Genomic DNA, 23,915 nt, shown 5'->3' on the forward strand with positions numbered 1-23,915 from the left:
ATTTGCAGTTCTGTCTGATTTTTTATGATCCCCATTTTTTAGCTGAGAAAACTGAGACAAATAGGATTAAGTGAGTTATCCTGGGTTCCAAAGCTAGTAAGTACCTAAGGCTAAATTTGAACTCAGGAAAATGAGTCATCCTAATTCCAGGCCTGGTACTCTTTCCACTTTGCTACCTGGTTGTCTTTTCTTGTCCAAATACCAAAATATGTTTATTATTTTATGTGAAGTTTATCTCTTCATAACCAACTTTTACATATTACAAACTAGTGTGTCAGTGTCTTTATCATTGAAAAATTGTTCATTCTTTCCCTTTTGTGGTAGTCTCAAGGTCGCTATGAGATTATGCTGAGTTTGCAAAATATACTGAATGGACTCGGAGCTGCTGCTGCCCCTTGTCACAGAGATATTTATAAAGCTGCAAGGTCATGTTTGACAGACAGGTCCATGGCAGTTCGCTGTGCTGCTGCAAAGGTAAAGAGTCTGAAAACCAAAAAAAAAAAAAAATTAAATTCTTATGACTACAAAATAATGCACTTTCCCTTTCCCCCATCTCTTTAGCTGCTTAAACTTATTAAAGAGTTATATTCTGTGATACTAATGAGCAAAGTAGAAATCAAGGCTATTATTTTTAAACACACTTTAAGACTTGTGAGTTTTTAGGAATATATTTAGAATATTTAGAAAGCAAAATAAAACTATCACTTAAAATTTTTCATTCTCAACAGAATTATTTCCAAAGGGAGATTTTGACAACTTGCTAATAAGCAACAAGTTTGACAACTTGTTTTTCTCTTGGGACATTACTTTATGTTTTAAAGTCTTTTTGACGTCTGTTAAATACTAAAATGTCGTAGTCATTGTTTCTATATTTTTGACATAAAATGTTTTGTTAGCGCTTTTACATAATTTATTTTGCAAATTTTTTATATGTTGCTTATTCATTTGTTTGTTTTTCTCCTTCTTGTATAGTGTCTCCTTGAACTTCAGAATGAAGCTAGCTTTATGTGGAGTACAGACATGGACAGTGTTGCAACTTTGTGTTTTAAGTCATTTGAAGGTTCCAACTATGATGTGCGAATAGCAGTATCAAAGCTCTTAGGTACAGTGTTGGCTAGAGCTGTAATATCCAAACCTGGAACAGGTAAAATGCTTGTAATCCTTTTTTAATATATTTTTTAGTCACTTTAATTCTATGACTCCTTACTTTTTGATTCTGAGACGGTTGTTTGATCCATTTGAAAATTCTTAGGTTAAACACAATGAAAGGAGTGATTTTAGCACTATATCTATACCCTTTCAGTCTTAAGCTTTTTTATTGTGCTGGAATATTTCTGAATTGTTCCACGTGTACCAGATGTATAATCTTGTTTAACTCTTTGTAATGTAATTTAAAAATAATAAATGACCACAGTATACATTTTGCTCAGTTATCTATACAAATGGAAGTGAGCAGTGGAAATTAACCACAAATAGTAGATAACTTCAAAAACAATAATGTTGGGTTTTAAAGTTCTTTCTTATTGTAATATAACACATTTATTTTCTTAGTGAAGTTCAATATAACTAATTAGTTTGAACTAGTTATATTAGTTGCTTAGTACCCAAATTTATTTCAAAATATACTTTTTTCTGCTAAGTCTTCATTGGTATTCTTTGTCCATTCATTCTTAAAAGTTTTTGTTCTTATGTGGTCATTATTACTATGTTCACTGTTCTTACAATTCTGCTTTTTTCATTTTGCATTATTTTTCATATTCCTTAAGAGTTTTTAATGTTAATGGCATTATTCATTTCTTTGATGTACTATAATTTATTTAACCATTGCTTCTATTCTTGAACATGTAGATTGTTTCCAGATTTTTCTAAGTATATTATGTTTATATGCAGTTAATTATATATAGTTAAGGAGATCTTTAAAGAGAGAGCTCTTTTTTGTATGTGGTAACACTTTCAGGATATAATCACAATAATGGAATTACTGAGTCAAAGAATATTATTATTTTTGTAACTTTTCCTTTGTGTCATGAGATTGTTCTCTAACAAAATTTTGGAATCCTAAAAACAATAAATGAGTATACCTGTTTTCTCCACGATGGAATTAACAGGAAACTTTTCTGCTATTTATTTTATCCAATTTGTGTGAAATGGTCTCTTTGAGAGTTTTTTAAAAAGTGTCTTTCTTTTGACTATTAGTAAGATTGAGAATTTTTTCAAGTAATTATTAAAAATTTATATTTTTATCTTTTGAAAAATTATCCGTATTTTTTAATCATTAAACTGTTGTAGACTGAACATTACCTTTGTGAATTTTTAAGAGCTTCTTATAGTCTCATATATTTGGTCTTTATCAGAACTATATAATTAATATTAAAATGTAAAGGGGGATTTTGTTGTATATCAAATATAATAAGAGTTATAGGAAAAAAAATCTTTTAAATTTCTTCCAGTTCAGCAATAATTTTTTAATTCTGATCTGAAAGATGTGTTCCCAGGTTTACCAAGTGGTTAAACTTATTTATAGAATTAGCTTAAGCATATGATTTTTGTAAAAAATTTTAAAATTATAATTTCATAATTATATAGGTAATAGTTTATAAAATCTAAAATTATAGAAGTGATTCAGATTTTTGTACCATAATTTTTGTTAAAACACCACAAAAAATTGGGACTATTAAAAAAATCACAGAAAATAATTTTAAAATAAATAACCGTTGATGTTGTTTTTCATTATTTGATTTTGTTGTCTGATCCCATATGTTTCTAATGTATGTCAGTGACCTTTTACAGTCCAAAAGTAGCCACCTAAAAAATCTTCATCACAGAAATTGTATTCTGTGGAACTCTTGTTATTCTGTAAAATGTGAATAAAATTTCAATGCTAATAGTATTTGACTTTTTATAATACTAAATATGAAATTAAATTTATATATTAAAGACTTTCAAAATTTATGATAATATACAGCAATTTCTGAATTTAGAAATAGTTCTTAATTCATTTTCTTCAAAATTTGCTTATCCACCCCCGTCTTCCTTCCTTCTTTCCCCTCCAAGCATTGAATGGGTCCTGTAAATATATCAAGAACCCATATTACTTTGAGAAATTCCAGTCTTCCTAATAAGGCTTTATTGTCATGTATTTCAGACAAGGAAAACCTTAAATAAAGAAAATGATTGTTTTTTTTTTTTAATTAAATGATGAGAAGAAAATTATTTGATTTTTCCTCTTCTGGCATTCATAAATAAAAGGTTTTTTTATTTAAAAGCATTTGTATTTATACACAAGTGACATTTTTCTTCATTGCTCATTGTTCCCTACCTAATTTTTGACTTTTAAATAAACTACTCTTAGTGCACTGAAGCTGTACTTTTTCAGTCCCATTTTAGTGACTATTCTTTAAATATTTTTCACCATGTCATTTAAATTAATCTTTCAGTTTATGACTCTCTTCACATGAAGAGGATTTCTTTTTTTTTCCTTGTGCAAATAGTTTGCACATAAATTTCCTTGAGAGAGGAGAGTATATTCAAAGATTAAGGTAGATGAAATGGTCAATGAGTCTAATTTTTCTGCTGGTAAAAGTTTGCTTCTTACTCTATGTTCCTAATACTTTGATCTAGTCTTGACTTAACTGTTTCAAATAGAAGACTCAGATCTTCTATAAATGAATAATAGGATATGGAAATGAAGTAGTAAAAATTCACACCAGGATAATTAGAGTTATTAACATTCTAAAAGATTTTTTTCCTAACTTTTTGTTGTATATGAATTGTTGTATTGGCTGTTATCTTTTTTTTTTTTTTTGCTATTTTATTTTTTGTTGTTTAATTTTGAGTTCTAGTAATTAGATTTCTTACTACATATTTTCTTAATTAGAAGTAGAGGTTACTTTATAAATCTTGGTAGTAAATTATAGAATTTTATTTCGCTACTTCCAGTCTATCAGTTTCTTTTATTTTTCTTAAGATGACAAAGGAGAATATAGCTATCATTTGTTATTTTTAATACCAAAGATTTATTTGTTTAAAATATGCTTTAGGGGCAGCTAAGTGGCGGAGTGGATGAGGCACCAGCCCTGAAGTAAGGAGGACCTGAGTTCAAATTTGGTCTCAGACACTTAACACTTCCTAGCTGTGTGACCTTGGGCAAGTCACTTAACCCCAGTTGCCTCAGCAAAAAAATAAATACACATACATACACACACACACACACACACACACACACACACACACGCCTTAAATTTACTAGAAGGCTCACACTTCCCTTTAAATTTATTAATACATCTTTTTTAAAAAGTGTAACATGGATTTAACTTTATTTTATAGAACATAATTATATTTAGAGAGTTTTTGGCTTTGTTTATTACAGCAACTTCCCGGCAAAACATTCGCAAAGTTTCTCTGGAGGAAGCCATGGAGTTACTAGGAACAGGGTTTCTACGCGGGAGTTCAGGATTTCTTCGAGCCAGTGGAGATATGTTGAAAGGAACCAGTTCAGTCAGTAGGGATGTTCGAGTTGGTGTTACTCAGGTTTGGATTACATATGAAATATCTAACTATAGTTCATACTCCCAAAATTTGACACCTATTTGAGATATAGTATTGAGCCACATTTTCCAAAATGTTTGGGATAATGTTGAAATTTAAACTTCTCTATTAGTACTATAACATGTCATCACAGGTCATGGTGTCTTGGTTTAGACTTTTGTTTAGACCTAGATTATAAGCAAAAGAGCTTTATTTTTACTTTGAGCTCAAGCAAAGCCAGCTAACTCTGAAGAGGATTTATTTGATTGTTGCAGTATATACTTAAGTAATTCTTTTATTTCTGAAGGTTTTTTTCTTTTTTTTCTTATGGTTAAACAAATTTTTCAGTATGCTGACATATTTTTAGCTGTCTTATGGTAGGTGACTGATGTTATAAGATAAAAATTTGTTCAAAAATACTATGTTGCCATTTCATATTGTTTCATTTCCAAAATAAATGTTAGTATATATGTATACTAAAAAAGTATTTGGTTCTCAAAAGTAATGTTAAATCTTCAAGAAAAAAATGTCCTGAAAGAGTTCATTTAAGGAAGAGATTTCCAAAAATGACTTGTATAAAAATAAAAGCATCAGTAAAACTTAATTTAAAGTTTTTACCTAAATGTTGTAGAAAATTCAAGAATAATCCCTTTCTCTTGTGACATATCTTATTTGCAGTTTGTCATTTAAAATCAGCTTTTGTGTATATACCAGTTGTATTAATATTTTTATCATCACAGACATACTTAAAATAATAAATTCATTTGATGGTAAATGAATGCTGTTGAGCACTTGTAAGAAAAAAGGATATGCAGAGAAATGATTGTTTTCTGGTTGCTAAATTTGTTAAATAGTTTCATATGCAATCTTTTCTTTGATGTGGTCTCATTGGTCTTTGTATCTCTGACAAAGTCGTAGCATTAAAATTCATGAAAATAAAGAATAGTGTTTGATCACTGTTAGTACTTAACTCCTTTTTAGTGCCCAGAGCTGAAAGTTCTTTGAGCTATGTATTTGTTGCATAATAATTCTTAAGATGTTTCTTACATTAGGTTTGGGATTCCATGCTAAGAATCTCAAGTAGCTGGAAACTGTGGTTCAGTGAGGCCAAAAGACAGTGTTTTATGTCACAGCTGCTTGTGATGGTTCCATAACATTTTTCTCTCTCTGAAACAAAATAAAATGGACAAACAAGTTAAACAAAATCAAGAGTTGAAAAGACCACACATTGCAGTTATATCTTTAAATGGAAAAGGATTTGAGATCCATTATTAAGTTAGTGCATTACATATAGCTGCAACTGAGAATGGAGTGTTCAAAAAGAAGAAAAATCTGATCTTTTCAGTTTATTCTGTGATAAGAATATTAATATTTAATTGAAAATATTTTAATTTTGACAATCAAACTTTCATTCTTTTTCAGGCATATGTGGTATTTATTTCAACACTAGGAGGACGTTGGTTAGAAAGAAATTTTTCCACCTTACTCTCTCATATCCTTAGCCTAGTGTCACAGTCTCACCCTAAAGCAATCCAAACTCAGATGGATGCTATCTGTTGTCGTCGCTGTGTTTCATTTATCCTTCGAACTACTATAGGAAGCCTTCTTGGGGAAAAAGCTCAAATTGCTGCTGCCAAGGATATTTGTCAGGTCATCTGGAAACTAAAGAAAACTATTGGTATGGGATTAATAAAATTGTATTTTAATAAAAAAAAATAATACTGGTGTGATTATTGTCTAGCCCTATAATACAGACACTTCAAAAAATCTGATGCATGCAAAGTACATGAACAGCCAAAATTTTATCATCCTACTCTGTTGTGTTGGTATTTTTTCTTCAGGAAATGTCAATTGTAGATAGCTATATAGATAAATATTTAGTCAAAAGAAATATTTCCCCAATTTGAGAAGTTAATGTGCTTTTGAAATCAATTAACAGACTCTCAGAATTAGAAGGTACCTCAGAGACCAACTCATTTAACACATACCTGACCAAGAATCTTTTTTAAGATACTGTTTCTGCCTTATAGTATTTGCTGCTAAATTAGTGAAAAAAACATATATACACACACACATACACACATATGCAAAAATACCCACCACATACACGATACTTGGGCATTATGGATGAGGAGATGCTAATGATGATGCTAATGGATGATGAGATATCTAACCTAGATACTAATCCAAATAGATTAATTACATTTATTGTAACCACTGTTGTTTTGAGTAGTCCAGAGAGTTTCATTAAGAAGAGTCAAATTGTACATGTTCTTTTTACATTGTCACTCCCCACCACATACTCTAAGTCGTGTGTTGTAGAGAAACTGTATTACATAGCTAACATTTGTACTTTTTTCAGATGCTGTAATGAGTGAAGGTAATTTGGAAACTCGACCTGGCTCCACAGATGTTGCTGCCAGCCAGCATGTGCTAGTGTGTGCTTTACAAGAACTTGGAAATCTAATATATGGTCTTGGCACAACAGCTGCACCTTTATTACAGGATTCAAGTGCAGGTAGTAATTTGTTCTATATATCTGAGACTCATAAAAAATTTTTAATTTTTACAGATATCAAGTATCTTGAAATTTTAATTTGTCTGGTAAAGAACCTTCTTTTATATGGCTGACTTTCAAGAGCTAGTACTGTTGTTTTAATGAAGTTCATATAACCAGTGGATATTTATAAAAGAAACACAACTTAAATTTTTTGCTTTATTTATAGATGCAGAAAGATTTTTCTTTTTTTAATTTAAGGGCTTTTAGCTAGCTCAGATTTCTCTCAAACTTTATCCAGATAGTATAGTTTAATACAGTAGTTCTCAAAAGAATGGTCTAGAGAATCCTGGGGATCTCTGAAACCCTTTAGAGGGTCTACAAATTCAAAAATAGTTTTTATTTCCAATATGGTAAATGTCTATAAATATAATCCAGCTAAAACGCTTTGGAAGGATTCTTAATAATTTTTAATAGGATAAAGAGACTGAAAACAAAAGTTTGAGAACCACTGGTTTATTTATTTATTTATTTTTAAATTTTATTTAATAATAACTTTATATTGACAGAATCCATGCCAGGGTAATTTTTTTTACAACATTATCCCTTGCACTCATTTCTGTTTCGATTTTTCCCCTCCTTCCACCCTCTCCCCTAGATGGCAAGCAGTCCTATATATGTTAGATATGTTGTAGTATATCCTAGATACAATATATGTTTGCAGAACCAAACAGTTCTCTTGTTGCACAGGGAGAATTGGATTCAGAAGGTATAAATAACCCGGGAAGGAAAAACAAAAATGCAAGCAGTTTATATTCATTTCCCAGTGTTCTTTCTCTGGGTGTAGCTGCTTCTGTCCATCTTTGATCAATTAAGGCTCTCTTTTTCGAAGAGATCCACTTCCATCAGAATACATCCTCAAACAGTATCGTTGTTGAGGTATATAATGATCTCCTGGTTCTGCTCATTTCACTTAGCATCAGTTCATGTAAGTCTCTCCAAGCCTCTCTGTATTCATCCTGCTGGTCATTTCTTACAGAACAATAATATTCCATAACATTCATATACCACAATTTACCCAGCCATTCTCCAATTGATGGGCATCCATTCAATTTCCAGTTTCTAGCCACTACAAACAGGGCTGCCACAAACATTTTGGCACATACAGGTCCCTTTCCCTTCTTTAGTATCTCTTTGGGGTATAAGCCCAGTAGTAGCACTGCTGGATCAAAGGGTATGCACAATTTGATAACTTTTTGGGCATAATTCCAGATTGCTCTCCAGAATGGTTGGATTCGTTCACAACTCCACCAACAATGCATCAGTGTCCCAGTTTTCCCGCATCCCCTCCAACATTCATCATTATTTTTTCCTGTCTTCTTAGCCAATCTGGCTGGTGTGTAGTGGTATCTCAGAGTTGTCTTAATTTGCATTTCTCTGATCAATAATGATTTGGAACACTCTTTCATATGAGTAGTAATAGTTTCAATTTCATCATCTGAAAATTGTCTGTTCATATCCTTTGACCATTTATCAATTGGAGAATGGCTTGATTTTTTATAAATTAGGGTCAGTTCTCTATATATTTTGGAAATGAGGTCTTTCTCAGAACCTTTAACTGTAAAGATGTATTCCCAGTTTGTTGCTTCCCTTCTAATCTTGTTTGCATTAGTTTTGTTTGTACAAAGGCTTTTTAATTTGATATAATCAAAATTTTCTATTTGGTGATCAGTAATGGTCTCTAGTTTATCTTTGGTCACAAATTTCTTTCTCCTCCACAAGTCTGAGAGATAAACTATCCTATGTTCCTCTAATTTATTTATAATCTTGTTCTTTATGCCTAGGTCATGGACCCATTTTGATCTTATCTTGGTATATGGTGTTAAGTGTGGGTCCATGCCTAATTTCTGCCATACTAATTTCCAGTTATCCCAGCAGTTTTTTTGTTTTTTTTTTTAGGCTTCTCCCCATTTTATTTTATTTTATTTTCATTTTCCTTAAGCTCCTTTATTATTTTTCTTTATCATCTCATAACCTTTTTTTTTTAAATTTTTATTTTTTATTTAATGATTACTTTATATTGACAACATTATTCCTTGCACTCGTTTCTTTTCCGATTTTTTTTCCCCCTCCCTCCTTCTACCCCCTCCCCTAGATGGCAAGCAGTCCTTTATATGTTGGATATGTTGCAGTATATCCTAGATACAATATATGTTTGCAGAACCGAACAGTTCTCTTGTTGCATAGGGAGAATTGGATTCAGAAGGTATAAATAACCTGGGAAGAAAAACTAAAATGCAGATAGTTCACATTCGTTTCCCAGTGTTTGTTCTTTGGGTGTAGTTGCTTATGTCCGTCATTTATCAATTGAAACTTAGTTAGGTCTCTTTGTCAAAGAAATCCACTTCCATCAAAATATGTCCTCATACAATATCGTTGTCGAAGTGTATAATGATCTCCTGGTTCTGCTCATTTCACTTAGCATCAGTTCATGTAAGTCTCGCCAGTCCTCTCTGTATTCATCCTGCTGGTCATTTCTTACAGAACAATAATATTCCATAACATTCATATACCACAATTTACCCAGCCATTCTCCAATGGATGGGCATCCATTCATTTTCCAATTTCTAGCCACTACAAATAGGGCTGCTACAAACATTTTGGCACATACAGGTCCCTTTCCCTTCTTTAGTATTTCTTTGGGATATAAGCCCAATAGAAACACTGCTGGATCAAAGGGTATACACAATTTGATAATTTTTTGGGTATAATTCCAGATTGCTCTCCAGAATGGTTGGATTCGTTCACAACTCCACCAACAATGCATTAGTGTCCCAGTTTTCCCGCATCCCCTCCAACATTCATCATTATTTTTTCCTGTCATCTTAGCCAATCTGACAGGTGTGTAGTGGTATCTCAGAGTTGTCTTAATTTGCATTTCTCTGATCAATAATGATTTGGAACACTCTTTCATATGAGTGGTAATAGTTTCAATTTCATCCTCTGAAAATTGTCTGTTCATATCCTTTGACCATTTATCAACTGGAGAATGGCTTGATTTCTTATAAATTTGAGTCAGTTCTCTATATATTTTAGAAATGAGGCCTTTATCAGAACCTTTAACTGTGAAGATGTTTTCCCAGTTTGTTGCTTCCCTTCTAATCTTGTTTGCATTAGTTTTGTTTGTACAAAGGCTTTTTAATTTGATGTAATCAAAATTTTCTATTTTGTGATCAGTAATGGTCTCTAGTTCATCTTTGGTCACAAATTTCTTTCTCCTCCACAGGTCTGAGAGATAAACTATTCTATGTTCCTCTAATTTATTTATAATCTCGTTCTTTATGCCTAGGTCATGGACCCATTTTGATCTTATCTTGGTATATGGTGTTAGGTGTGGGTCCATGCCTAATTTCTGCCATACTAATTTCCAATTATCCCAGCAGTTTTTATCAAATAATGAATTCTTTTCCCAGAAGTTAGGGGCTTTGGGTTTGTCAAACACTAGATTGCTATAGTTGACTATTCTGTCTTGTGAACCTAACCTTTTCCACTGATCCACTAATCTATTTCTTAGCCAATACCAAATGGTTTTGGTGACTGCTGCTTTATAATATAATTTTAGATCAGGTACAGCTAGACCACCTTCATTTGATTTTTTTTTTCATTAATTCCCTTGAGATTCTCGACTTTTTATTGTTCCATATGAATTTTGTTGTTATTTTTTTCTAGATCATTAAAATATTTTCTTGGAAGTCTGATTGGTATAGCACTAAATAAATAGATTAGTTTAGGGAGTATTGTCATCTTTATTATATTCACTCAGCCTATCCAAGAGCACTTAATATTTTTCCAATTATTTAAGTCCAACTTTATTTGTGTGGAAACTTTTTTGTAATTTTGCTCATATAATTCCTGACTTTCCTTTGGTAGGTAGATTCCCAAATAGTTTATGCTATCAACAGTTATTTTGAATGGAATTTCTCTTTGTATCTCTTGCTTTTGGATTTTGTTGGTGGTGTATAAAAATGCTGAGGATTTATGGGGATTTATTTTGTATCCTGCTACTTTGCTAAAATTATCAATTATTTCTAATAGCTTTTTAGTAGAATCTCTGAGGGAGAACCACTGGTTTAATGGATTGATGAATTGTCCTTAGAGTTAAGAAGACCTGGCTTCAAATCTATAAGTGACACAGATTCTCTAACTTAAGCAAATCATTTAATTTCTCAGTGTCTCTAACAACTTCATTAAACTGTTTAATTTGCAGAATAGTTGCATCTGCATTGATAGAGAGAATTTCCTCATCAGGAATTTTCTAAACTTATGAAATAATAGGGGTAGACCAAGATTTATACAAATGTATTCTCAGAGTCATTCATTACAATTTTACATATAACTAGAAAAATATTCCTTAAGTTACAACAAGTTAAGCCATTTTAAAAATGTTATATTTAGGCTTTTTAAAAAATACTTTTCAATGACTTCTACCTCTCTCCAATCCCAGGACTTTCCTTACAAAAAATAAGTGAAAATATTTGGAAAGACTTAATAAGGACTTACTTTGTCCAAGGTACCTTGCTAAGTGCCAAGGATACAAAAACAAGCAAAAAATATGGAGTGCCTGCTTTCAAGGATTTTACATTCTACTGGGACAGAACAACACACAATAGGAAACAAAACATACCCACCCATATCTGAAAAACCTTAAGATAGCAAGGTAGCACAGTGATAGAGTGGAGTCACGAAGACTTGAGTTTAGATCCAGCCTCAGACAGTTACTAATTGTATGACTCTGGGCAGGTTCCTTAACTTTTGTTTGCTTCAGTTTCCTCAACTATTAAATGGATATACTAAAAGGATTTACTTCTTAAGGTTATTATAAGAGCAAATGAGATAATATTTGTAAGGTGCTTAATGCAGTGTCTGGCACAGAGTAGATTGAATGTAAATACTTTTTTTTTTTTCTTTTTTTATTTAATAATTACATTATATTGACACTCGTTTCTGTTCCGATTTTTTCCCCCCTCCCTCCCTCCACCCCCTCCCCTAGATGGCAAGCAGTCCTTTATATGTTGGATATGTTGCAGTATATCCTAGATACAATATATGTTTGCAGAACCGAACAGTTCTCTTGTTGCGTAGGGAGAATTGGATTCAGAAGGTATAAATAATCCGGGAAGAAAAACAAAAATGCAGATAGTTTACATTCGTTTCCCAGTGTTCTTTCTTTGGGTGTAGCTGCTTTTGTCTGTCATTTATCAATTGAAACTCAGGTCTCTTTGTCAAAGAAATCCATTTCCATCAAAATATGTCCTCATACAATATCGTTGTCGAAGTGTATAATGATCTCCTGGTTCTGCTCATTTCACTTAGCATCAGTTCATGTAAGTCTCGCCAGTCCTCTCTGTATTCATCCTGCTGGTCATTTCTTACAGAACAATAATTGAATGTAAATACTTATTCTCTTCTTTTTTCCCCCTTTCCCATTTCTCCTCTGTAATCTACTACATCTCTACCAAGAGATTCTCTAAAATCACCATTAGTTACTGCATTGATTAGATTCTGAATTCTTTCAACATTTTCTTTATAATCTTGTGGACATTAGGTAAATTGATTTTCTGGTTCTGCTTTATTCTGCTTGAGCTCATTCAAATTTTACCAATTTTCTTAACATTCTTCATATTAATAATTTTTTTTTTTTTTTTTTTGCTGAGGCAATTGGGGTTAAGTGACTTGCCCAGGGTCACACAACTAGGAAATGTTAAGTATCTGAGACCAGATTTGAACTCAGGTCCTCCTGACTTCGGGGCTGGTACTCTTATCCATTGGCTACCTAGCTGCTCCGTATTAATAATTTCTTGGAACATAATACTATCATTGCATTTTTAAGGAATTTCATAGTATCATGGTGATTTAGCATATTTGAAATAAAATCATTATTTCATATTTATGGCATTTGACCTTTAGGCAGCTCTTTGAAAAGACTTTTTTGCCTTACAGTTGTGTGTGAAATAATGGATTTTAGGCCTCTTATCTCAGAGTTGAACATATACAGTTATTTTAAAAATTAATTCAAATAAAGTACTCTGTTAGTGATCACAGAAACAATAGAATCTCTTTGTATGAATTCCACTAAGAAATCAAGCTGACTTGAATTCCTTTTTAGTTTTTTCAAGTAAAAAAATGATGAAGTAGATCTATGTTAAACAATTAATAAAAAGGTATGCTGAAATGGAAGAAAAATTAGGCTAGGGAAGACATAGAATGCTTCTCTCTCTCCTATTCCCTATCGTTATTGACCAGTTTTAGTTCCTAAGACCAGAGAATTAACAAGAGCATTGACACAGTTTAAAAAATGCGAGCTGACCTAGTTTAGAGCGATTGATAGAAGTGATTATTTTGTAAAAAGAGACAATGTTTAGAATCACATCTCTTTGTTTGACCTTTAGATAACTCAACAATTGGTATATAAGAAGGATATAATCTTTATCAACATGACTAAATATGTCCCTTATCTTTCATGCATCCCCACCTACCTTTCAAACGTTTTGAACTGGATGTCCAGAAGACATCTTAAACTCAATATGAATTCATTATCATTTTCCCCCTAGAATTCCTCACATACACGTTGTCTGTTACTGTAGAGGACACCACCATCCTTCTGTTCCTCAGATTCATAACCCAGGAGCCATACTCTGTTCCTCATTATCTCTCAGACCTCCATATCCAGTCTCTTGACAAGATCTGCCAATTTCACTTTTGTAGCATCTCTAGAAAATGCCCTCTTCTTTTCTCTGACATTGCCACCACTCTATTTTCAGACTCTGTCACCTCATACTTCAATTACCACAATAGCCTGCAAGTGGATCTGCCTGCTTCACATTTCTCTTTATTCTAGTCCATCTTCCAATCAACCATCAAATTGATTTTCCTAAAGTATAGGTTTGATCATGTTATTTCATTACTCAGTAAACTTCAATGGTTCCCTGTTTCTTCCAAGATCATATTTTCCTAACTAATCTCCAATCTTTCCAGTTTACTTATACCTCACTCCCCAACACATACCCTTTGATTATGGTGACACTGGCCACTTGGCTATTCCACAAATAAAACACTCCATCTCTTGACTCTGGACATTTTCTCTGGCTTTCCCCTTTGCTTGGAATGCTCTTCTCCTGCTGCTCTAATTATTGACTTCCTTGCCTTCCTTTAAAGCCCAACTAAAATTCCATTTCTGCAGGAAGCCATCCTCAACCTCTCTTAATTCCAATACTTTCCCTTTGCTAATTATTTCCTGCTTATCCAATATACAGCTTGCTTAGTATATATTTGTTTAAATATTGTCTTTTCATTTGATTTTAAGTTCCTTGTAGACAGTATTTGTCTTTTGACTTTTTTTATGTTCTCAGTATTCATTCAGCACAATGTCTTGCATATGTAGTAGATGCTTTATAAAAGTTTATTAATTGACTGGTTATTAAATCAGTCTTTTCTCTAGAAAGATTCATTATTTCTTTATTTATTTTGTTCCAGGTATTCTTGACAATGTCATTTCAGTTATTGTTCATCCTAGCATTTCAGTTCGATTAGCAGCAGCTTGGTGTTTACACTGCATTGCTGTAGCATTGCCTTCCTACCTAACTCCACTTTTGGACCGTTGCCTTGAACGACTTACTGTGCTCAAATCCTCACCCGAAGCTGTGACTGGCTTTAGTTTTGCTGTGGCAACTCTACTGGGAGCAGTGAAATATTGCCCTTTAGGAATTCCACATGGAAAAGGAAAGGTAATGATTACCCTAATGTATGATTTTCCGTATGTAATGATGCTGTTTCAAAGACACACATTATCTGTAAAATGTGAGAGTTGCACTAGATAATCTCCTCTCCCTTTGAAAAATCTTTGATTTTGTGTAATCTACATCTTCAAGAAGTTTAAACAGTCTGATGAGACAGCTAAATGTCAATGTTACATTGAATAGGTTTCTGATAAACATGGGGCAAGATTCTCAAAGCTAAATATTACAATTTTAACTATAAATAGTATTATTTTAAAAGAAATATGTGTATTATTGGTTCCAAATTCATGGATTTTTGAGTAATATTGTTTTCATTCCATGGCAGAATTGTACTCTGAATACTTCATTTTATCAGGTAACACTTCCAGAAAAATTTATTTAAAATTTCATCCACCTAACATTGATTCTTAGGAAATGCAATTTTTATGAATTACATACTTTATTAAATGATAAGTACCATTGTTAACACAGCACATATTTAGTAGATTGCTGCTTAATTAGTGACTTTTTTTAAAATACAGTAACATTTTACCTTAAAGAATTGAATGAAAAAAAATAGCCTAAGCATCAAAGAATTTTTAGAGAAACTTTGTCAGAACTGGTAAATTGCAACTGAAAAAAACTACTATTTAGAGATAAAAGCCCTTATTATTCAGATTACCATGCCATTCACTTAACATTGCTAAGTCATTTCTCCTCTTCACCACTACCACATTATTGCGTAAGAATGGATAGTAACTATCATTTTATTCTTTAGTACAGCAAGTATCTTTAATAAAGACCTTTACCAAGGACTAAATTTTTCTTTTTCAATATCTGGTTAGTATTGCTTCAGAACTCATTAACCCAGGCAACTTTACTAACTCCTACAACATTATGTTTTATAGTAGTTTCTTAAGAGAGCAATGCATATGATCTGGAATAAAGAGGCTAAATTGAATTTAGCTATTACTGTTTTTTAATAATGAGAAGCAAAATTGAAGTATAATTTCCCATTGTCAAAACTGCCAACTGGGATTAATTTAATACAGCTAAATTGCATTTTTTTGTTTGTTTGTTTGCCTAGGAAATAACCTCATGAATTTGCAGTTTTAATTTAGCTTTGTTACTTTTAAAAACAAGCAAAATATTGGAGGCTCATTTTAATTTACTACTTGACTCCTTGCAAAAATGAAGAAATCTAGTACCCTGGATATAAAAATCTTCCTTCGCAGTTTTTCCCACTTTTTAGATATGATCATTATATTTGAAATAAAATTATGAGACTTAACTCTGTGTAACTACTCTGTAAACTCTTTGTAAACTACTCACATCAATTGGTCTTATTATTTTGTTTTCACTTCAGTAAATAATGCATTAGTCTGTTCGTTAAACTTCTTTGATTTACTAAAGAAACTGAAATATGGAAACAGCTGTTTGCTTTAAGTAGAGGTTTGTCAGGTGTCCTACTGCCTTTACTGTAATATTACCTGTGGAGTACTACAGTGTTAACTAAGATTAAGAGTGTGTTTTTTGCTTTTTTTTCTTCCCAGTACGGGATTTTCCAAGTCATTAGAATATTACAAAAATTACATCAGTTTTGTAGTTTTATAGTATTTTGTTAGGCATGTTTAATATCAGTTAGTGGTTCATGATTTGGTGCACTTAATTTTCAATTAAGTAACTGCTTTCATTTGATTTTTAAGGGTAAAAATTTTTTCTGCTAGAGAAATTTAACTTTTTTTAATTTTATAGAAGGGATGTTTCAGGAAAGAGATATAACATCACTGATGGAACTGAATATGAGGAAATTAGATAATTAGGAAAAAAGCCATTTTAAAATTACTATAATACGATGTTACAGACTGGGCCAAAATAGTTTTACTATATTGCCATAATTGAGTTACAAAATATTTTCTGCTTACAATTTTGTTACTTTACTAACATTTCAGTAATTAACTTTATAAACAATCTGTTAATATGGTTATGATTATGCTGGTATAATATGGTATTATAGCATAGACTTCAAGAATCATGGCTTTTTACCAACACTTCTTTGAATTATATATTTAATTTTTGAAATGTTGTTTTAAAAAGTAATATTCTTTCTTTACCTTATGTGCTTTCTTGGTACTAATTTTATTTCTATATATTTCTAAATATAAATAGATAATTGTGATGTTAGCAGAGGATTTGTTATGTTCTGCTGCTCAGAATAGTCGCCTTTCACTTCAACGAACACAAGCTGGCTGGTTGCTGATAGCTGCCTTAATGACATTAGGTAATTGGCTTTTAGAAATTTTATATATTTCTGAGTACATCATTATGTTTTGAGAATGTAAAGTATTCTACATATATATAATAATATGATAAAATAATTATAATTATGAAGTTATTAGAAAGACAATTTGAACATATCTTCCACTATAATATAGGATAATTTCATAGAATACTCTGTTCTCTTGTAATTTTTTTCAGTTCAAATTTTTGTTATTTTATGCTTTTCATTTAAAGTCTCGTGTGTGTGTGTGTGTGTGTGTGTGTGTGTGTGTGTATTGCAGCAAATATGTATTTTAATCAAGTTTTGCTTTATTTTGTGTCTTTCTATTTTTTCTATTTATGCTTATCATTTTAAATTGTTCTTCTAAAGCCCTGTTCTAGTGTCTTAGTTTAATTAAAAAGTGAACCTTGTTTTCAAAGAGCATTCATCTAGAAATTCTAATTTTTAGCAGCTGCCATCCAGCAAGAAAGGTGTCTAGTAAGTTTCCAATATGAAGTAATCTAACTATGTGTTTTATCTAAGAAAGAGAGAAAGGTCATTTTGAGAAAGCTGGCTTCCAAGTGATGAATTTTTTTGGTCGCAGCTGCAGAAGATTGTCTGGAATAGAGGGTGTTGCATACTTCCCAAAGGAAGGGACTGTGCATGCTACTGAAATCACAGATCCTTAAACTGTTGAAGTTAATCGTACTATTATAATATTTGCATTATGTTGATAAACCATAGTAGAAGTTACTTTTTAAAATAGAAACTAAAACCCAAGCAAACATATGAAGGTTATTCTTCAGAGTAGTTCGACTAGGAGGTTGCTTTTATTCCAAAGATGCTGCTTAGGCACAAAACATTTTTGGAACACAGCTAAAATCTCGCCAGAATTAAATCATGAGCCATCTGAGAAAATAACACATTGTTTCATGTACCAGGGATCTTTTTTCTTTTCTTTCTTTCTTTCTCATTTTTTTTTTTAATGGCCAAAAATTGTTTTAGTATTTTAGCCACCTTGATCACCAATATTTTCACTTTAGTAGATTTCACTTTAAATGACTTTTGATTATTTTTTTAATCTAAATTTACCTTCAAAGAATTATGATTTTTGTACAGTTTCAGTTATTTGGAAGAATTTCTAATATTCATTTTACCTTATGGTTATGATGTATGTGTTCCCCTTTCAGTATCTTCAAAATTTTATTTTGTTGCTTTATCATAATTTTATTTTACTGAAAATTCCTACTTCAGAATATAGAAAATTGTGGCTCATTTTAATGAGCTAGATTTGTAAAATCTCATGATTTTTTGCTATTATATAGCTTAATTTTATGTTATTTTAATTTTTTCCATTTTAAAAGCATTTTTAAACAGCATTTTGTTTTTTATCCCGATTACATGTCAAGAAAATTTTTTAACCTTCAGTTTTACAAGATTTTGAATTCCAAATTTTTCTCCCTCTTTTCCCCTTTTCTAAAGATGATAGGCAGTTTGATATAATTTATACATATGCTATCATGTAAAACATATTTCCATATTAGTCCCAGTTGTAAAAGAAAAACATCAAAAGGGGAAAAAAAATCACCACAAAAAAAAAAAAAGAATAAAGTGAAAAAAAATGTGAAAAATAAAGTGAAAAAAAAAAGATTAAAGAATCTGCATTCAGAGTCCATTGGTTCTTTATCTGGTATGAATAGCATTTTCCTTTATTCGTATTCCTATACTACATCTTTTTCAGCCATTCCTCATTGGATGGACATTCTTCATTTTTCAATATTTTGCTACCACATGTTAGTCCTTTTCCCTTTTTGTGATTTCTTTGGGATAGAAACCTAGTAGTTGTATTGTTGGGTCAAAGGGTCAAACAATTTAGTTATGGCATTGTTCCAAATTGTTTTAGGCATACTTCCAAATTGTTTTCCAGAATGGTTGGATCAGTTCACTACTCCACCACCAAGGTATTAGCATTCTGATTTTCTTATGTCATCTTTAATATTTATCACTTTTTTTTTTTTATCGTATGAGCCAATTTCATAGATGTGAGGTGGTACCTCATATGAGTTGTTTTTATTTGCATTTCTCTAATCAAAAGTGACATAAAATGTTTTTTCATATTTTGTTCCTTCATCTGAAAACTGCCTGTTCATATCCTTTGACCATTTATCAGTTGGGGAATGGCATAGCTTAATTTTAAAAGAAGCCTTACATCTAAATAAGTGATTAGTTGATGAGTGACAGTATAATGCTCCATATTCTTAAGATATGAGAAAAAGTTCTCAAAGCTTATTAAAACAGTACTTTAGTTACTTGTTATGTAGTGTCAACTTAGGCTATAAAATGCCATAGTATCCTCAAAGAATTGACCCTGTTTTTAAGATTCTCTCCCTGCTATACTTTAGTTAAAAAAAAAAAAAAAAAAAGCAATTACACAAAAAGTTTTGCATTTCATATATAAAGCAAAATAAAAAAAAAAAAAGCTAAGAACTTTGATTTTTTTTTTTAGCAGAATTTATTTTTTTATTTTTTTTATAATTATAACTTTTTATTGATAGTACATATGCATGGGTAATTTTTTATAACATTATCCCTTGCATTCACTTCTGTTCTGATTTTTCCCTTCCCTCCCTTCACCTCCTTCCCTAGATGGTAGGCAGTCTTATACATGTTAAATATGTTATAGTATATCCTAGATACAATACATGCATGCAGAACCGAACAAGGAACTTTTATTCTTTTTCTTGAAGTCTCTTTTCTTTTATCCTTTATTACTATAATTTTATCTTCTTTTATCTTTTGTACCTCAGGCCAAACTTTTATGACTGAAATTCTATTTATCATACTCAACTTCTTCCTCTTTTATATGATTTTTAGATATTCTTTTAAATTTAGGCAGATTGTTTTAGATTTAACCTTAGAATTTGAAGCAGCATTTCTTAATCCCCTTTCACTTTTAAACTTCAAAATTTATTGGACCCTCATCTAATTCTCTTTCCTTGCCCTAAAGTAATACTTACTCATAGCATTGGAGTATTGAAGCCTATGGGCAATTTTTTCCAGTCTGGAAAGGCTTTGAATATGGTCCTGAAGATCAGGCTTTCTTGTGTACAGATTACCAGAAAGTTGGTTATTAGATGATGATGTTTTTAGCCACGGCAATTCAGGAAACTACAAACCAAGAAGGTGGGGGATTATGAATTCCACTGATGGAGGAAAGGCCCACAATGATGAAAGTCATGAATGTTTTACATTATTAAAGTAGTTAAAGAAAGTAACTAAGGCTTAACCAAATGACAATTATATTTGAATTCATTTTGCCTTTGGCTATTAAATCATGAACCACTCCAAGAGCCACTCAGTGTGTTTTTGCCTTTGTATTCCAAGGGCCTATCAGTACTTTACACACAGTAGGCACACAGTTAGGTTTTAATTGAATTGAATAATTGAAAAATGGGGGGAAATTTTCTTTTTTCCCTCGAGTTTTGGATATAGCCATACAGCAGTTCATTTACAATGTCCTACCACTAGATGGTACTCATAGACCTATAAGGGAAACAGTTAAATGAATTCTCAAACATTCTCACATTTGGCAGGGAACTCAGTCATTTATTCTAACTTGTAACCTGAGCAAAAATAAACTTCTACATCATACCTGACAGGTGGTAATTCAGCCTTTGCTTGAAAACTCTCTGATCTTGTAAACTTTAAAAAACTGTATAAATGTCTGTTGTTATTATCATTCCTATCTTCTTTCAAACTCATTCCATTTTCAAATAATTTCAATAGGGATTTTTTCCTTACATAAAGCCTACATTTTCTTCTGTGTAATTTCTGTACATTTTTTCTAGATCAAACCTTTCCAGACTTCTAGAACAAATATAAGCATTCATTCATATGAGTACTTTTCACAAATTTGAAGACATGTATATGTATTCCCACTTCATTTAGCTAATCTTCAAATGCAATGGTCATAAAACCTTATACTATTCTAGTTTCTGTCTTCCAGGTGGTCTCTAGTTAATATCCTTTCTCAAATGTGGTACTGAGAATTGAATATAGTACTACAAGTGTGGTCTGAAAAGTAAAACCTACTTTTAGAGATTGCTCTTCACCTCTACAGTCTAAGATTGTATTGTCCTCTTTCTTTAATTTGATATTACATTCTACTATATCAGAATATTGAGAAACAGACAAGTATATATCAGAATATTTAATTTAAAAGAAGAAAAGTTATAGGGGAAAAGCTGAAGAAAAAAGCTTTTCTTTATAATTATTTAAGTCAATCCTTGATTTTAAGTTTAAAATGCTCATCTTCCTTTTGGATAAGTACTATATTTTCTCTAATTGTTTAGTAAGCCATAGCTTCCATCTTTGTATGTGGCTCCTTCTTTTAAAATTTTTTTTTCTCATTGACTGCTTATTGTTGTAGGAATGTTTAAATGACCCTTCGATATTCATAATTTCTATATCTTTCACATCTTTTTCACTAAAATTTTTGTTTATTGGATTCATTGTATGTCTAGGTTTGGCATAGAAAAAGTTGGAACCATAGCTATTACTATCCTCAGCAGACCTAGTGTTAACTGTTAAACTACACATTTACTCAAATATTTATAAAGAAATCTAGTGTTTTAAGAGGTAAAGAAATGTTGATATTATTTAAGAACTGCATTAAAAATGTGATTTAGCAATTGTATTTACGTCTCATCTTGAGATTTACAAAGCACCTATTATTTTATCCTCACAACAACACCGGGAAGTAGCTATTATTGTTATCCCCATTTTACAGATAAGGAAATTGAGGCAGACAGAGACTGTGATTTTCCCAGAGTCACATTTACATTATTAAAGTAGTTAAAGGTGTATCTTTACCTAGGTATCTGACCTGGTTTTGAATTCTTTAAGTATAAGACTGTTCCCTGCTTTACCTTTTTGCCTCTCTATTTATTTTTACTTATTTTAATATTTTAATTTCCAAATTCTCTTCCTCCTTCCTTCCCCAGCCTACATTAGAGGTCACCATTTGACACAAAAGCTTGTGTGTGTGTGTGTGTGTGTGTGTGTGTGTGTGTGTGTGTAGTGTGTGTGTGTGTGTGTGTGTGTAATTCTATAGCATGTATAATTTATCAGTTTTTTCTATAAATTCATAGGTCTATTGGTCCTTTTTCAAAGGTCCTTTTGTACTTATAGGTATGAGATAATCTTTCAAAGTTATTTTCAATTTTATTTCTCTAATCAATAATGATGTAGAGAATTTTTTCATATGTATATATACATTTGATTTCTACATTGAAAAACTGCCAGTTCTTATCCTTTGACCATTTTTTAATAAGGTAATGATTCATTCTTACAAATGAGAGAAAGTTCTCTTATATATTTAAGATATGATATTTTATCTAAAAAAAGTCTATGAAATTTCCCCCTAATCTTCTGCTTTCCTTCCAGTCTTGAATATATTCTATTTATTTTTAAATAACTTGATTTTAACATTAATGTATCTCTTTTAAAAGTAAATAAGAATATAACAATTTTGTATTTTACTCATTGTAAATGACAGTCCTAAAATATTACAGGCTCTGCATTTGTTCATCACCACCTTCCCCGGGTGCTAAGATTATGGAAATGTGTCTTTCCACTATCTCCTAAGGATCTAGAAACAGAAAGGAGTAGAGGAGACTCATTTACGTGGCAGGTGACCTTGGAAGGTCGTGCAGGTGCCTTCTGTGGTAGGTTGAATTAAGTATTCTTCCTTGTCTACTTTAGGGGGCACAGATCTGGTGCTTTTCTTACTGTATAGAACTGAGTTGGTGGTGTAAATCAGGGATCTTATCCTTGGGTCCACAGAGATATTAAGGGATTCCATGAACTAGCGAAGGAAATATCTTAAATTTTTACTTCAATGTAATTGCATTCCTTTATAATAATATATATTTTATTTTATAATTTAAAAGTATTTTGAAAAATCCATAGGCTTCTCTGAGCTGTCAAACAAAAATTAGAAGAGACTATAATAGTGTCCATGATCATGTAGACTTTTCCATTTAGCCTAGATAAGAAAATATTTTCAACCTTTAATTTACTTCACATCTGAAGATAGATACTGTTAGGAAATTTAAAATTCCTTAAGAAGACATAGATGCATTGTATTCCCTCCCCCCCTTTTTTAGGTTACTTTTGGACAAAGAAAAAAAAAATCGTCTTAGAGCAAATTTATAATCTCTGTGAATTCTTCAAAAAAATTAGTTCTATTTATCCCTTAATTAAAATATGTTGAAAGGTTTGTAACAGTGTTCTTTTTAAAATAACCCTAATGAAAAAAAATTCAAGGTAGGAGAAAAAACATTTTCTTTGTATAAAAATCAGGTCCAAATTTTGGCAGCCTTGATTCTATTTTATTTTAATCTTAGCCCTTAGCTAAAATATAAATGTACCAAAATTAAGTGTGATTTTTCACAGTTGATTAACATATACTAACTTAGTCATTTCTTCTCCAGCTATCAAGAGCTTTGTTTCCCATTGTAATGATCTTCTTACTGATGAAGTCATTCAGAGACTTCTTCCTCCCCTTCCATGTGCTGTTGATTTATTAACTCAGTAAGTACCAAATGCGATATAAAAATCCTCCCGTAAGATCCAGCCTTCTGGACACATTTTAATTTTTGAAGCATAATAGTAAGCCCTATTTTTTCTTTCTCTTTTGTAAATGAAATATTTAGTCCCTATTTGATTTTAATGTAATATCTTGAGTTGAGAGATCTTAAATATTATAGAAAAGTGATATTATGAGTGGAGAATTAGGAGTTAAGTAAACATTATTTTCAATGTGATAAGGTTAGCCAAAGAAATTAAGCAAGAA

At 31.4% G+C, this 23,915-nt stretch overlaps 1 protein-coding gene across 4 annotated transcripts in view; it reads left to right on the forward strand.

Moving 5' to 3' along the window:
* HEATR5A (HEAT repeat containing 5A) overlaps positions 1-23,915 on the forward strand; it is a 167,068-nt gene that overhangs the window by 32,360 nt on the left and 110,793 nt on the right. For all 4 annotated transcript variants that reach the window (XR_007950563.1, XR_007950564.1, XM_051977285.1 and 1 more), the window contains exons 5-13: positions 325-474; positions 973-1,144; positions 4,370-4,530; positions 5,950-6,205; positions 6,890-7,045; positions 14,558-14,808; positions 16,969-17,080; positions 22,633-22,785; positions 23,554-23,653. Coding sequence is in view for 2 of the 4 variants with exons in the window: in XM_051977285.1 (XP_051833245.1) it covers positions 325-474; positions 973-1,144; positions 4,370-4,530; positions 5,950-6,205; positions 6,890-7,045; positions 14,558-14,808; positions 16,969-17,080; positions 22,633-22,785; positions 23,554-23,653 (1,511 nt within the window). In the remaining 2 variants the exon portion in view is untranslated. The remainder of the gene's footprint in view (positions 1-324; positions 475-972; positions 1,145-4,369; positions 4,531-5,949; positions 6,206-6,889; positions 7,046-14,557; positions 14,809-16,968; positions 17,081-22,632; positions 22,786-23,553; positions 23,654-23,915) is intronic.

The sequence above is a fragment of the Antechinus flavipes genome, chromosome 2, assembly GCF_016432865.1.
Source record: "Antechinus flavipes isolate AdamAnt ecotype Samford, QLD, Australia chromosome 2, AdamAnt_v2, whole genome shotgun sequence".
NCBI lineage: Eukaryota > Metazoa > Chordata > Mammalia > Dasyuromorphia > Dasyuridae > Antechinus > Antechinus flavipes.